Below are 17,209 nucleotides of genomic sequence, written 5' to 3' on the forward strand. Positions count from 1 at the left end.
TCAGGCAGCCCCTCGTCCATCACGCTGGATGGTTTAGTTTTGAATAATGTATCAGTAATAAAGCAGCAGCAGACTGTTTAAAGTGCTGCTAATGAGCTGAGCTAGAACTGCTCTGCAGCTCCATCACTGCAGCAGAACCTTTAAATTGGACAGCTGAGCTGAAGCTCGTTAACCTGACTGACTGACAGACAGACAGACAGACAGACACACCACAGACCCACAGCCTGTAAAAGTAAACATCAAACTTTCTTTTAGATAATAACTTCATTATAACTCAATAAAACTATTTATAGTTATATTTATAGTTATATATATTTTAAACACCATTTAAATAAAAATATTGAAAAAAATGATCTGTTTAACAAATTAGTAAATAAACAACAGTTATGCATATACAGCTCTGGAAAAAAAATTAAGAGACCACTTCAGTTTCTGAATCAGTTTCTCTGATTTTGTTATTTACAGGTATATGTTTAAATAAAATGAACATTATTTTGTTTTATTCTATAAACTACGAACGACATTTCTCCCAAATTCCAAATAAAAATATTGTCATTTACAGCATTTATTTGCAGAAAATGAGAAATGGCTAAAATAACAAAACAAAAAAAAAATATGCAGGTCTTTTAGACCTGAAATAATGCAAAGAAAACAAGTTCATATTAATAAAGTTCAGATATCAACTTTATCAGATATATATTTGGTGGAATAACCCTGGTTTTAATCACAGTTTTCCTGCATCTTGGCACGTTCTCCACCAGTCTTACACACTGCTTTTGGATAACTTTATGCCTTTACTCCTGGTGCAAAAATTCAAGCAGTTCAGCTTGGTTTTATGGCTTGTGATCATCCATCTTCCTTTTGATTATATTAAAAGAAACTCTCATTTTTTTTTCTCAAGCTGTATTGTATTATTTTATTTTATTATATATAATTGTATTGTATTATATTATATTATATTATATTATATTATATTATATTATATTATATCAATAAAGCACAATAAATAAAACCAGCAACCACTACTAAATAAAACAAAACATCAAATTTATTAAAGGTAATTTAAAAGGTACATTTTAAGATATAAATGTATTTTGGGTCTTCAATTGGTGCAACAATCTAAAGCGCTGCCACTATGATCAGGAGATCGCTGGTTTGAATCCCAGTCATGCAGCTTGCCATCAGCTGCTGAAACCCTGAGAGAGCACAATTGTCCTTGTTCTTTCTGGGTGGGTAGATGGTGCTCTGTTTTCCCACATCAGTTCAAAGGGTGATGTCATTCAGCACAAGGCGTCTGTGAGCTGATGTATCAGAACCGAGTCGCTGCGCTTTCCTCTGAGCATGCTGTGATGCTACTCGGCAGTGCTGCATCAACAACAGTTTAAAAACAGGAGTAGGCATGTGCTAGTCTTCACCCTCCTGGTGTTGTGGCATCACTAGTGATAGGGGGATATACAGCTGAGTAGCAGCTAGATGGATGGGACAATTGGCCTAGCTAAATTAGAAAGAAAATGGGAACAATTCGAATTAAATAAAAAAAAGCTAGATTTTAACCTTATTAAAATATTCCAAACATTTGCTAAAAAGTGTAATGTGTGAAAAGGTGTAGAATTACTAGTTTGTAACTTTTTGTTCTAATATTATTTTTTAAAACTGTATTGAAGTTTCATCACTTAACTCAGGTGTGTCCTGCTGTGCTGGTAGTGAAATTGTTTAACTGTTACTAATCTGTTTCCATACTTCTAAACCACAACATAATGTGTGTGTGTGTGTGTGTGTGTGTGTGTGTGACCCATGCCTGATGGCTGGGCTGTAGTTCAGTCTGGGACATTCTGACACTAGAGGGAGCAAAAGAGGTCAAAAAGTTTCAGCAAACTTTAAAACAAGTTTGAACCTCAGTCACCTCATTTACATATTATCTGTCTACTCTATCCCTCTCTCATCTCTCTGTACACACACACAAATACACAAACACACACACACACAATCTCTTACCTTCCTTACTGTCTTCAGTGTATTATTGTCTCATGTACATCGTATGTCTTAGCATTACTCTATTCTACGTTTAGAGTTTTACACTTTTATATATTTAATTTAAATTTGCTTATTTATATTTAGGCTGTCTGTCATTAAAATATTTAAAATCAATCCCATTTATAATAATATACTATATATGATTATGATAAAATAATATATAATATATAATGTATATAAAATTCATACGTACAGCATGATGATATTGATATCGCTCCACACAATTAAGGATGAGTTGGGTCGTGTCACGAAGTAACCCAGGCAGGGAGACGAGGAGGCGGACGCAAGTGCAGGTAGGGTGAAATCAATAAACAATAATTTAATAAGTAAATAACAAGTAAACAAATAGACGGGTAAACACAGAACAATGAAATGAATAAGAAAACCAACGTGATATAAAACTAACATAAACAAACAAGAGGTACTATAAAACTAGGCAGGATAAACTAAAACAGGGCAAGGGAATAAACTAGGGAAAACACAGGGAACTTAAAAATAACAAAGGATAAACAAAAGATATACAAAGATATACACTAAGGAGGGAACTAAGGAGCACGAGAATAAGCAAGATAAATATCAATTACAAACAAAGAGGGAGGCTATACAAGGAAAACAAATGAATGAAACAAGACTTTTAACTAAACAAAGCAGAGACAATAACCAGGAATAAACAAGATAAACAAGGAACTAAAACAAGACGGGATAAACACAGAGCAGGAAACCAAGGAGCGCAGGAATGAACACAAGAAACAGAGGTACGACAAACAACAGGGGTTAGTGCAAAGACCGACGGAGGACAAGGTGGCAGAGGAGGGCTATTTATAGTAACACAAACACACTAGAATTGGAAACACCTGGGGAAGGGGCGGAGCTACAAATGAGACACACATGGAAAAGTACTGAGACAGGAGACACAGGGGAGCACAGGTCACGTGGGGAAGACACACAGAGACACGAGACGAGGCCAAGATGTGACAGGTCGTGATGATCTGAACGCTCCAAATAAACATATGCAAACTGAAATGTCACTTTTTAATGAATATGAAGAATTTTTTCATTGCAATTTCTTTCTGACTGTGACAGCTTGCATTTACAGTGTATTAACTCTCTAATCAAACAAAGTATAAAGTATAATTGAATATAATAAGGCTGCATAAAAAAACATTTGCACATGTATAACACTTTTGTACCTCCATACTGATTTGACTCATATTTGAAAATGAATCAATGGATTTCTAGTCATGAATAGAGTGAATGAAGACTGATAGGAATGTAAGTTCAAATGAGAAGGTTGATTTTCTTTATGAAGAAAATACTTCTTTTAATCTTTTAATGAGCTCTAGCTGCAAAACCACACAATTAAAATGAACTCATCCAGTGGTACATAAATGGATCATTTGTTTGAGTATTTAATTCCATTAAGAAATCTAAAAAAATGTCCAAATCACACTTAACCCTCCTGTTATGTTTATTTGTCAGGAACAGACTGGTGTTCCTGGGTCAGTTTGACAAGGTTCATATTTAATTATGCAAAATATGTCTGAAACCCAAAAAAAATCCTAACAAGCAGTGTGAATATTTAATTCCTTACTCTATTACTAATTATTCTATCAATATTTAGTGTAATTGTGTTCTTTACCTCTAAGAGGTAATGGTTTAATTAGGATAATTCACTCATTTTCATTAAAAAAAACCACATATTGCAACTTTTAATGTTTTATTACTTTATTACTTTTGAAAGACCAACATATAAAACAATAGTTTTACATAACATTGAAACATAATATTTTAATTTTGTTTTAGTTCTTGTGTTTGCAGGGGGTGGTTGCAAATATGTGAGATAAACCATTTTCAGGCAAGAAGAAAAAGTTTCATACTGAAAAAACACTTTTTTTTCTAGATCTTCAAACTTTAAAACAGGTGAAATTGAGGATTGAATCACTCGTCTCAAAGTTTGGACGCACATTATCATTAATATTTGTTGTCTATTTGTATTATTTACTTGGAGTTGGAGTACAGAGTAGAAGTAAAAGCAGATAACATGAAGCTGACTAAAGCTCTATCTGGACGGGATTCGTTTCTCGGGGGGACAACTGTGAAAAATATTGCGCACTTCTACTCAGTGATAAAACTCTTGCGTCCGGACTGCAATTTAAAAATACAGGAGGACCAATGAGTTTTTCGGCTTTCTCGGTCACATGATATCTTGTTCAGTAGCTCCTCCATTTCCACTCTCCGTGAAAACGTGCGCCCAAAGTGTAATTATGGTGCGTAGCAGTGGACAAAAAGCTATTTTATTTAACGCGATGTGATGAAATTTAGAGATGTGCATCCAGACAGAATTAAAAAAGTACCGGAGGATCATGGAGTTCAGTGAAAAACAGTAGGTAATTCAGCCTGTAATTTTTTCAAAGTGTGTTTCTAATTTTTTGACTGGTACTATGCACTTTTTCAACTTTTTTTGTTTAAAACTTGGGACCACATTTCCCTAGATGTTTTTTTTTGGGGGTACATAAAACTTTAAACTTTAAACTTAAAACTTACTGCTGCTCAAACTTTTTTTTGCTTAATTAACTTAAGTTAAAAATAGTCATTCAAACTTTTAAAGTAATGTTTTAAAGATGTTTTATGTGTATCAAGAAGCCTGAACATAGCATGGATATAGCACAAGTTTCTCTTTTAAAATGGATTATTAAGCTTAATTCAAAGCTTCTGTGCTTTTCTTCATTGTGTGTGTGTGTGTGTGTGTGTGTAAAGTGTAGTGCTCCAATTTGGAACGCCCCTAAGCAGCATGGGGATGGGATAGGGGGAGGAGAGAGAGAGAGAGAGAAAGAGAGAGAGAGAGAAAGAGAGAGGTAGCTCAAGTTTCGGAAAGTCACTTTTACAGGAGAAAGAAGAGAAGCAGCAGCAGCTCTGGAGTGAACATGACTGGCCGCTGGTGCGTCCTGGCACTCCTGGCGTTGCTATGGCGATGCGGAGGTGCTCAGCAGAGAGGTGAGTGCACACCTGAGCGGTGTATACTTCACGCTTTTGTTCTGGAGCTGGTGTGAGAGTTTAGAGGTGAGCGTGAGGCTCGGGGAGAGCCGAGCAGCCGAGCAGAACCAGCAGCTGCTCCACAACTGGACACGCTCCCTCACATTCACAGACCTTCACTGTTAAAGTGTGAATAAACTGGATTTAACTCATTCTGGATATCAGGGGTTAAAGGAGGAGTGAAGGAACTACAGCTTCTGTTGAAGTTTAGCACCGTATTTGTCTAAAGGATTAAAAGAATATGAAAGAAAAACTACATAACTACAAGTTATAAAAAAAGTTTTTTTTTTTTTTTTTTTGGGAAAACACTGTTCTATACTACTAACATATATTGTGCTGTAATACCTAAAAAAAACACTGCCCTGTCTTATAATCCCTAATATCATATTCAGTGGCTTGCAAAAAGTATTCATACCCCTTGAACTTTACCAACACATACTTAAATGTACAGTACTGTGAAAAAATTAAGGCACCAAAGCAAAAGACACTAATCCATTTATCTCAGCAATATGAGTGTTTTTACCTGGAAAAAGCACCACATATGCACATATGAACAGATGCAAATAAACATACATACAGTAAAACGTAACAAGGATTTCTCATTTTTAACTAATTATGTTCTGTTATATCCTGTGAGCCAAGCCTAAGAACCACATTTACCAATTTTTAATATGAGGAGAACTAGAAATAACTCTATTAAACTCAGATGAGAAGAAGAGATTAGGAGATGTTTTTTTTAAGGAAAATTTTAAAATTGCTGTTTGTATTTATTGCAATGCTGGTGTTTTAATGAGCTAATAAACTAATAAACAATTACTTCACAAATAAGCTTTTTCTATACTAAAATTCCCACAGGTGCCTAAAACTTTTGCAAAAAACTGGATTTGTATTGAGATTTTAATTGATTGACCAACACAAAGTAGCACATTTTTATGAAGAGGAATAAAAATAACACACGGACAGTATTCAACCCACCCCTAAATCAAAATTAAGTAGAGCCACCTTTTTGAGGTGTTTGTCTCTACCAGCTTTACGCATCTACAGACCCTATAGATGTTTTTGCCCATTTTTCTTTGCAAAACAGCTCAAGCTCAGCCAAGTTGGATAGATGGAGAGCTTCTCAGAACAGCATTTTTTTTTGTCTTCCCACAGATTCTAAATGGGATTTAAGAGAGGGCCATTCTAACATGAACTTCTTGAATTTGTAATATTTGTTTAATATAAACCATTCCACTGTAGCCCTGGCTGTATGTTTAGGGTCATCGTCTTGCTGGAAGGTGAATCTCTGCCCCAGTTTCAAGACTTTTGCAGCATTTAACAGATTTTCTACCCTGTATTTATCTTCTCAATAGTTCTGACCAGCTTCCCTGTCCCTGCTGAAGAAAGGCGTCCCCACAGCATGATGCTGCCACCACCATGTTTCACAGTGGGGATGATCAGAGTGATGAGCAGTGTTACGTTTCTGACACACATAGTGCTTTGCCTTAAGGCTGAGAGTTTTAATTTAATTTAATTTCTTTTTACCACAACACCTTCTTCTAAACGTTTTCCGTGTTCCTAAACGGCTTGTGCCAAACTATAAAAACAACACTTCTTATGTCTTTCTTCCAACAATGGATTTCTTCTTGCCACTCTTCTAAAAAGGCCTGATTTGTGGACTTCTATACACTGTACACATTGTGTTAAAAATAATATAAACAAGCACTTTAGCACTGAACACAAGTGGTAAAATTTCACATATTGGCTGATGTTTGTAATATTTGGACACACTTCAAACATTGGTCATTGGTCTATTGGTACAATGCTGTGGGCATTCATAGTTTGCATAGGTTCTCTGGTTCTTGTATAGTAAATACAGCCTGATAATTAGAACAATGTAACAGAAGAACCACTTTTGGTTCCATTAAGAACGTGATGAATAGTTGTTATAAATGACGTTGACACATTTTAAGAACATTGAACGTTGGATGTTTCAAGTAAAGCAGTGAGAGAGGACTAGCTCTGCTACCATTGGTTGGTCAGTGTGTTAATTTTAATATTAAAACCAGTGTGCTTCCACAACATTTTGATTGGATTAGGGTCCCGAATTTGACTTGGCCACATTATTCTTCTTTGGTAGAACCAATTGTGGTCTTAGGGTCGTTGTCTTGCTGCATGACCCACCTTCTCTTGAGTTTTGTTTCAAGGACAGATGACCTTTTTTCTTCAAAATTCTCTGATATACAGTAATTCAGAAGTTGGTTCTATTAAGTACATGATGAATGGTTGTTATAAATGACTTTGACACATTTGAAGAACATGTTGAACGTTTCAAGTAATGCAATGAGAGAGGACTATCTCTGCTACTATTGGTCAGTCTGTGTGTTAAAGGAGAACTCCAGCGTAAAATGGACTTTCGGTGAAGTAAAACATGATAAAAAGTATTTACCTTTGATAAATAACACACCTCTGTTCTCCCACAGCGTTCCGAGATCCAGAAATTGTAACAGTTTGTCCAAACACACTTCAGACTGGGTGACACGCCTAATAAATGCCCTAATAAATCACTTTTTCCATGTTATCCAGACTCAAAGTAGCTCCACACCTCCTTACTAGAATCTGGAGAACCCTGACATTTACAACGAGGCATTGATAACTTAAAAAGTGCACAAGTAGCTTATTACAAACCACTGTTATCCTTTAATGCATCCTATCCTTTAACGCAAGCTTCAGCTCCGAGCGCCGCCATTACCGTACTGATAATGACTGATAAATGCCTCGTTTTAAATGTCAGGGCTTTCCGGATTCTAGCAATGAGGTGTGGATCTACTTTGAGCTGGATAACAGTGAAAAAAAGTGATTTATTAGGGCAAATTATGCCCCGTGTCACCCAGTCTAAAGGGTGTTTATACAAACTGTTAAAATTTCTGGATCTCGGAACGCTGTGGGAGATCGGAGGTGTGCTATTCATCAAAGCTAAGTACTTTTTATCATGTTTTACTACATCAAAATACCATTTTACCTCAGAGTTCTCCTTTTATATTAGAGCCAGTGTGCTTCCACAACAATTTGATTGGATTAAGGTCCCAATTTTGACTTGACCACTTTTTATTCTTCCTTAACTATTCTTTAATAGAATCACTTGTGTGCTTAGGGTCACTGTCTTGCTGCGTGACCCACCTTCTCTTGAGATTCAGTTCATTTTAACTACGTTCAATGTTCATTGTGGTTGAAAGTGAAATGTAAAAAGACGTCTTTTCGAAGTGGTTTGAAGGATGTCTATGCGAGGACTTACTTGAGATGGAAATGGGTCTTTTCATCCTTTGCTTCCAACCAAAATGGAACGTAGCTTCATTGAATATAACTGATGTTTTTTCAATGCCTTTTGTGACACATGATACATAAATACATGCTATTAATCCACAAATTGCAGAGACAACAGAAACAATCAGTGCGTTGTCCATGTTTCAGGCTCTTTCTTAACGAGCTACGCTAAAGGAAAATTCATTTTTACAAATGTTATCGTGTGGTAGTGAAGAATTGTCGTCTCACAATCAAAGAATCAAAGCTTTGAACATTTGAACGTTTCTGTAAACGCTGGACTCTTAAGTTATAATGTGTCCTTAGAACATTCAGTCTTTGTGGTCTGGAGCGGCTTTGGTGTGTATTGTGCGCCCGCTGTACGCACTTCACTTCACAGTGCTACATGTGCATGTATGAGACTCCTTCACAGTGTAATGAAGTCACGTCCTTGTGCATTAACCCCATTAAACTCTCAAACACCTTCATTTGTTGCCATTTAAGGGACTTAACATGCAGTCTTGTATTACTCAGAGTGCTTAGCCGTAGCGCATCTGGCCAGCCTTACCAGCTGAGGCGACATCCTGTCCTTTCAAAGACACAGAGGTCGCCGCTAACAGGTGTGTGTGTCTCTGTGTGTGTGTATGTGTGAGGGGATGTGTTGAAACAGGAGTGTGATGCTATATTTGAAGGGGAGAATAGTGACGTCTAAAAGCAGAGGCAGGGTTCAGAGATTGACGAGTGCCTTATCGACCTCAGTCCTGTTAGCAGGCATGCTATAAACGCCTACACACCTCTATATTTCCCGGACACTTCATCAGAAGCTCGTCGCTCGTTAGCTCCACCTTGCTGTTGTACAGGGAGGGTGTGCGGTTCATCTGTTGATAGGCTCGGTTTAGTATTAGCCGCTTTAGACATCCGCTAGCTCTTCCTTCATCATCTTTGTGTTGCTGGTTATATTTCTGGGTGGTCTTGTCTCGTCCTGGCAGTGATATGCGTAAAAAAAAAAAAAAACAGCAACACCGTTGTGCATTGTGCTTATACACTTCACTTGTATCTGCAGGACTTACACTGCCATGAACACTGCTGCCATGCTAGTGGCCTTGCTGTGCTGAGAACGGACCGCCAGATTAGTAGAAAGTGTGTAAAAATGGTGGGTTTATGTCATAGGAAAATGAACAATAAGGGAAGGGAGGGCTAGAGAAGGTCTGATAAACCTTAACAACATGTAAAGCTGCAAATCGTCACTTACGTCATAATGAAAATTATTACGCTATGATGCCATGGTCAGCAACCTTACTGAAGCTCAGTGATAACCTGTTCAGCATCACAAAAAAAAAAGAGCCAGCTTGCCTGTTTCTATTGCTTCAGTGCACAGTGTGTGTCTGGGTGCGTGCTGTTGTCTACACCTGACAACCCTGAGTGTGGAAATGGGACTGGGGGGAATTATGGTGGATAAAAAGCTCAGTAGAGGATAAATACCCCACACAGATTTCAGTGACATACTGCACAGTTAAACAAATATATATATTTTTAATGTTTCCTTAATATCTGATGACACATCCTAATCATGCTATGTGTTTCTACAGAAAATATAATCCTTAGTGGTCTGTATAACTTTGAATGAAATCAGGTTATAGAAGGTAAAACTAACTAAATCTATTGGTCTATTCATCTATAATTATTGACACAGTGAACAAACCAAATACAGAGTTTAAAAATAAGGAAAAATAAAAACTGACAAAAATGGAGATACATGTTTTTGCTGGAAAGATCTTTCCAGCAAAAACATGTATCTCCATTTTTGTCAGTTTTTATTTTTCCTTATTTTTTAAACTCTGTATTTGGTTTGTTAACTATGTGCCATTATGCATCATAAGTATATTTATCATAAATATAAATTATCACTAAAGGTTAATTTGTTGCTTTTTTATCTTCAATGAGCTACAAGGCTAATATATGATCAAAGGAGTCCCTAGCCTTTTTTTAACGGGGCTCGATCACCTTTAAAATAAGTCCCAGCACACTTAAAAGTAAAAAGTCATGTTTTGTTGTTTTTTAAAACTTAAGTTTGTCATTGGCAAACTAAAAAATGTTTAAATCTCAGAAATAGAAATAGATCATTAACAGAATTCAAGAACAAAAAAAGCTTTCTTACAAATTACGAACACATTAAAGCACTATAGCATTTTTTATTATGCTGTTCAAAAAAAAGGTTAAAAGTGCTGTTTATTCAAACTATGTTTTTTTTATTTTGGTTAAAAGTAAAAAATAAAAACATCTTTTTAAAGTGGAAAACAGAACCCAGCTTCATTGGACATCACTGCCTTTTTAAAACATGCTGGATGTGAAATCTGTCAGCCATGTGAAAACACAAATCACAGATTGCAGAGAAAACGAAAAAAAATAAGCTGTACTATCCATGTTTTCATTGAATACAACTGATGTTTTTTTTCAATGCCTTTTTTATAATATGCTGGATGTGAACACGTGACATAAATACATGCTATTAATCCACAATTTGCAGAGACAACAGAAACAACCTATGCGTTGTCCACGTTTCAGGCTCTTTCTTAACGAGCTACGCTAGAGTAAAATTCATTTTTACAAATGTTATCGTGTGGTAGTGAAGAATTGTCGTCTCACAATCAAAGATTCAAAGCTTTTCTAGTGGTGAGGCCTTGAACATTTGAGCGTTTCTGTAAACGCTGGACTCTTAGGCTATAATGTGTCCTTAGAACATTCAGTCTTTGTGGTCTGGAGCGGCTTTGGTGTGTATTGTGCGCCCGCTGTACTGTACTGTACTTCACTGTACTTCACAGTGCTACATGTGCATGTATGAGACTCCTTCACAGTGTAATGAAGTCACGTCCTTGTGCATTAACCCCATTAAACTCTCAAACACCTTCATTTGTTGCCATTAAAAAAATGCTTAAATCCATGTTTTACTATCCATGTTTTAAGCTCATTCTGAGCAAACTAAACTAATTTAAAATTTGTTTTAAAAAATATCTGTGTTCTTGTGGACGGGTCCTTAGAACTGTCCAGGAGCCTAAATTTTAGTTTAGTTTTTGTGTGTGAACTTGTGAAGAACTGTTGTTTCACAATAAAAGCTTTTCTGATTCCGAGGCCTTGAACATTTCTGTAAATGCTGGACGCTGGTTTGAAATGGCTTTGAGTGATCAGCAGTGTTTTTTAAGGGGGCATGGGCGGTGAGGATGGATACGTTGGGTGCTCAGCACCCTTAAAACTAAAACTGATCCTAGAATCCTCAATGTGTATGACATTAAAAGCTGAAGTTCTTTCTAAAACTGTTGTGTTAAACATGGCACTTCAAAAAAGTAGGCCTTCAAATGGTTTAGTTTAGTGAAAAATGTATTTTAAAAGAGTATATCCTGGTTTTGTGCTTTTGCTGGAGTCTCTGTAAACCTTGAACATGTGAAAAATGTGTTTTTATCTACTGCAGTCGTCTACAGGTGATTCTTTTAGTGATGTTTGCAGTTTGCTATTTCTTTCTTTCTTTCTTTTGTAATTTTGGAGAATTTGCCAAAATTGTTGGATGGAAAACCAGCTAATCTCTGTTGATGTCTCTGTCGATGATTTCTACCAGTTATTTTGGAGCATTTCTGTAAGGATTTGATTGCATTCAGTTAGGTCAAGATGTTTAGTGATCTCCATCCAACCTACCCCACCCTGATTCCCAACTAATCCCCAACTCATCCCAAAAGTACTGGATAGAGTGCTATCAGTTCTCAATGCTGGGGGATTTATACCCCTCTAGCCCAGACCAATAGAGCATTGGGCTTGACACCAAAAGCTTCATGTTTATCTTCTTCAGTGTGTTCAATTCTATTTGCAGAAGACTTCTCTACAGGGTCTAGGCAAACTGTGTTTGTGCATTTGCATATCTGTGTTTTACACTGAGCATATACCCCTCACACTCAGAACCTGTTTTTTACATTAGCTATAGCTCTCCAGTATCTATGATGTGCCCATCCCCTTTTCACATTGATAGATTAGTACCTGTTACAGTAGCTATAGCTCACATTATCTCTCTGTACTGTTGTTTTGTTCTGTTATTTGGTTATTATTTGTTTGTACTGAGTGGGTCGACCCGAGCGGGATGGGTTCCACTTGGTTCCTTCCTGGTTCCTCCTAAGGTTTCTTCCTCTTAATGTAAGGGATTTTTTTTTCTTGCCACTGTTGAAAGAGGCGTGGACCTGTTTTTTTCTCTCTGTAAAGCTGTAAAAAGAGCTATATAAATAAAATTGAATAAAATTGAATTGAATTGAAATTGAATTGTAAGTACTTTTAACTGCAAATTAACCAAATTATCCCAATGCATTCGTTAGAATGGAAGTTGACTTTTCTTATATGGTTTCTGACACTGCTCTCCAATCTCCAAACATTGTTAAAGTTCAGCATTTGTCTGAAATTGGTTTTATGACTTATGCTAAAAGTTCATCTGCTGTTGTGTAAGTATACGTGTAATACAATTTGATTGACAAGTTGTTTTGCTTCATAAACAGGTGTATGGCGCTTGTGATGGTGCTTCGTTTTAATAGGGTCAGGATTAGGACGGTGATGTGTTTTTACAGGACACAGCTGTATATTTAAGGTTCCTTGTCATGGGAAAAGATGATCTTCATGTTAAATCTGCACATCTGTGAGCTCAGCTCTGAGTTCACTACATGCAAACTTGACCCACGTGTTGATTTTTTTTACAAGACTCTGTTGGAGTTTTGTTTTTGGACAATAAACTAGCCAAGAACATCTCGTCTCCCCACGTTAGCGTCTTGTCTTGCCTTCAAGTTGGGATATCAAGAGACCAAAAACCTTCTTCTTCTTTCCGCTCTTTCTGACCTGACTATCTGTCATTCCCTCTCACTTTTTGCACTCGCTCTGCCTCTCTCTCTCTCTCTCTCTCTCTCTCTCTCTCTCTCTCTTTCTCTCTCTCGCTACGTCTCTTTATTTAATGGCCAAACTCATAAACATCTATTGTGCCGTTCTGTGTGTTTCCTTGTCAAGCCGTGTTTCTTCAACCGCTCTCGTTGGACAGGGAAGAAAAGAGGGGAAAAGCGAGACAGAGACACAGAAAGAGAGAGAGAAAAGAGACGAGAGAAAGCCTTCAGAATTCTTAGAGGAGAAAATCAATAGCTAATTCCAGAACGGCGGCAAACAACGGCTGAAAGCGCCGGCTAGCGGGTCAATAGAGCTGAGCAGATGCTAAGAGCAGGATTTGAGAAATTGCTGTGAATGTTTTGCCAATTGCTCGACATGAAGGGCCTTCTGAACTTATTTACGTTCGAGAAGAAAATGTTTTAGCGAGAGAGAGAGAGAGAGAGAGAGAGGGAGAGAGAGAGAGCAAATTCCTGTTCCTTTTCACGCTCTTCCTCAAGAAGTCATTCTCTGGCGTTTTGTTAAAACAAGCCAGAATTTCTTCTCACTTATTGTCTTTTTTTAAAAGAGAACCATACTGCTCACAAAGCTCCCATTCTCTCTCTCTCTCTCTCTCTCTATATATATATATATATATATATATATATATATATATATATATATATACATATACACACACACATTCTTTTATTTTGGTCTGGAAATATAACATTCCTTTACTTCGTTTTCCCCTTTCTTTATTTACTTCGCTCCTCTCTGGTGTGTCTGAAGCTGGAGATAACGTCCCATTGGCGTTCCTCTCAAAGGATGGAGGGCTGTGCTTCACTTCTCCAACCAAAAGAAATGTTATTTGTTAACCTACACAGAACCTAAATCATCTGGGCCACTGCCAACATTGAACTCATGCCAAAAATGACCCGGAAATATTTTACATCATAAAAGTCGCAACCAAGAACCTTTTCACAAGTTTCACAAGTCACCCTTTAAATTCTACACCACAAAATCTTCACATTTAACACAGGGAAAAGCTTTGTTGTCTGGTTTGAATGTTTTGGCTAATCTAGAATGAGCACTCAAATGTGTATTTCCACTGCTCTCGGTTTAGTGCTAACATACAGTACAGGCCAAAAGTTTGGACACACCTTCTCATTCAATGGGGGCCTCCACAGTCACCCGAACCCGAACCCGAACCTAATCCAGATGGTTTGGGCTGAGCTGGACTGCAGAGTGAAGGCAAAGGGGCCAACAAGTGCTAAACACCTCTGGGAACTCCTTCAAGACAGTTTGAAAACCATTTCAGGTGATCTACCTCTTGAAGCTCATTGAGAGAATGTCAAGAGTGTGCAAAGCAGTAATCAGAGCAAAGGGTGGCTATTTTGAAGAAACTAGAATATAAAACATGTTTTCAGTTATTTCACCCTTTTTTGTTAAGTACATAAAACTCCACATGTGTTCATTCATAGTTTTGATGCCTTCAGTAAAAATCTACAATATAAATAGTCATTAAATAAAAAAAAAACACATTACAAAAAGGAGAAAGAGAAGATGTGTCCACACTTTTGGCCTGCCTGTACTGTATATGTATATAGACCATGATCTAAACTGCATTCTTGACATAACAAATGTTCTTTTCTCGGTAATATATATATATTGCAATATTAAACATTTTTTTCTGGAATTAAAAGCGTATATTCAGCTGTAACTGGAAATATCTGCACTGCAAAACTGTGCTGATTTACAAGCATGTGCCCTCAACCCATACCCCCCCTAGAACCCTAGTGTGAAATGGACCATTTTCAAAAAGATATCTTAGGTGTGAATATATTATATATATATATATATATATATATATATATATATATATATATATATATATATATATAAATATAAATACATATTATGTATTATTATATATTATTTTATAAGTCTATACGTTCAAAAATAAGTTTAAAAAAAAAATAACAGGCTCTTGGTAAAATTTTGACCAAAACATGTCCAGTTCCAGGAAAATATAACAATTCTGCTTCCTTTTACATTTTAAATGATTATATTTTTGAGCAGCTGTATGTCTTCTGGAGTAAAAGAGCTCAGAGCATGTGTCTGTCTGATGTAATTACTGTGTTATAAGACCTGAAAGAGTAACTGACAAAAACAGAGAAAAAACACACCAAAACAGGCTAGGGTTCAAAGGGTTAAAAAGGGTTGATCCTGTTGTCGTTCTACTAGAGCTGGAAGATTTTGAAGTGAGGATTTGTTTGCAATCTAGAGTAGCTGATTTCATTCATTGAAAGGGTTGAAAAGGGGGTGTCCACAAACACCTATACACATGTATTATTGGACATATATTGCATGTCAGTGGCTGTATATGGTAGTGAGTGGTAGTGGCAGTGTGAGTCAGGTCTTACACATGGAGAACAGCAGCAGTAGTAGTAGTAGCTCTGTTCCAGAGTCGCTGTTAACCCTCTGGGGTCCACAAACTCACTGGCTGTCTTCTCCATGTTTCTATTAATATCTAAAATAGAACAGAGCAGAAGAATGCCTTAAAGCATTTCCTTAGTCTGCAGAATCTGCCCTTTCCATTGTGTCTTATCTCGAGATTGTACTTCATTCACTTCCAGAGTTACGAGGCTATGAATAAGTTGAGTTGAGATTTACATCACGCTTTAACTCCTGATTCTTTGATTCGCTATAGGAGCAAGTTTAATTGGAAGACTGTGACTGCAAAGTTATTTGCAGTTGTAGAATGAAGAAAGACCTTAGGGAGTTTTTTTTTTTTTGTGATTTTAACTGTTCATTGGTCAGTATCACACAAAACATTGATGGACACAGATTCAACATTTAGATACACTAAATACAAAGGCATTAAGAAGATATTAAAAGAAACTGATATAAAAAAAACATTGAATTTGAAGCAGTGGTGAGTTTGTGGACCTCAGAGGGATGTTACAAACAAGCCAACAAGTGTTTTTTTTTTTTTTTTTTTTTTTAGTATTTTTCTATTTTATACTTTCATTTTTCAGATTAACAAACATATTTTAATATCAGGCAAATAAAACCTGAGTACATATAAAAAGCAGTTTTAAAAAAATAATGAAATAATCTATTCAAACCATTCTGGCCCTGTGTGAAAAAGTATTTGCCCCCAAACTTAATAAATTATAAGCCAATTGTCCCTCCCTTGCACTTCACTCTACTTTAATCCACCATCAAACTGATTAAATACTCAGTGTACAAAACAAGCATGTTACAATGATAAAAAATACAACAGAAAACCAAAGTAAAACTGTGCACGTTTGAAACCTCTGTACAGGCTATGTAAATCTGGTTTGAACAGTCTTAACCCCTCTTTACTCTTTTTTTAGGGGTAAATAAATAACTTCTTAAAATAACAGCACTAATTACAGGTCTGTTCACAGCACAGGGTGCAACTTAGTTCCTAGTAACATATATATATATATATATATATATATATATATATATATATATATATTCAAATGATTACACTCAAAAATTAAATTAAATAAAGAAATACATATTGTCAGGAAATGACCCAGGCAGGGAGACGCAAGTGCAGGTAAGGGCAAAACAAATAATAATTTATTAAATAAATAACAAAGATAAACAAAGAAACAAGTAAACACGTAACAAAGATAATAAACCAAAATAAACGAGGGGGACTAGAGAACATAAATAGACTAGAGATAATGAAAATAATAAACAAAAAGGGAATATATACAAGGATCTAGGGAACATGAAATAAAACAAGAAACTAGAAATAAACAAGGAAATAAACTATAAACGAGAAAACAAGGAACTAAGGCTTTGAGAGACACTGAGAAACGCTTTGAAACACAGAGAGAGACGAACGACAGGTGAAGGTGCAAAGACCGACGGAGGACAAGTGACAGAGGAGGGCTATTTATAGTAACAGGAAACACACTAGAATTGGAAACACCTGGGGAAG

The 17,209-nt window shown here is 36.4% G+C and overlaps 1 protein-coding gene across 5 annotated transcripts in view; it reads left to right on the forward strand.

Moving 5' to 3' along the window:
• The first annotated feature begins 4,908 nt into the window (after window positions 1–4,908).
• Window positions 4,909–17,209, forward strand: part of lama2 (laminin, alpha 2) — a 299,175-nt gene continuing 286,874 nt past the window's right edge. For all 5 annotated transcript variants that reach the window (XM_049478821.1, XM_049478822.1, XM_049478823.1 and 2 more), the window contains exon 1: window positions 4,909–5,028. In XM_049478821.1, the coding sequence (XP_049334778.1) occupies window positions 4,959–5,028 (70 nt within the window). In that variant the 5' untranslated portion in view covers window positions 4,909–4,958. The remainder of the gene's footprint in view (window positions 5,029–17,209) is intronic.

This window comes from Astyanax mexicanus, chromosome 1 (assembly GCF_023375975.1).
Source record: "Astyanax mexicanus isolate ESR-SI-001 chromosome 1, AstMex3_surface, whole genome shotgun sequence".
In the NCBI taxonomy this organism is placed as follows: Eukaryota; Metazoa; Chordata; class Actinopteri; order Characiformes; family Acestrorhamphidae; genus Astyanax; species Astyanax mexicanus.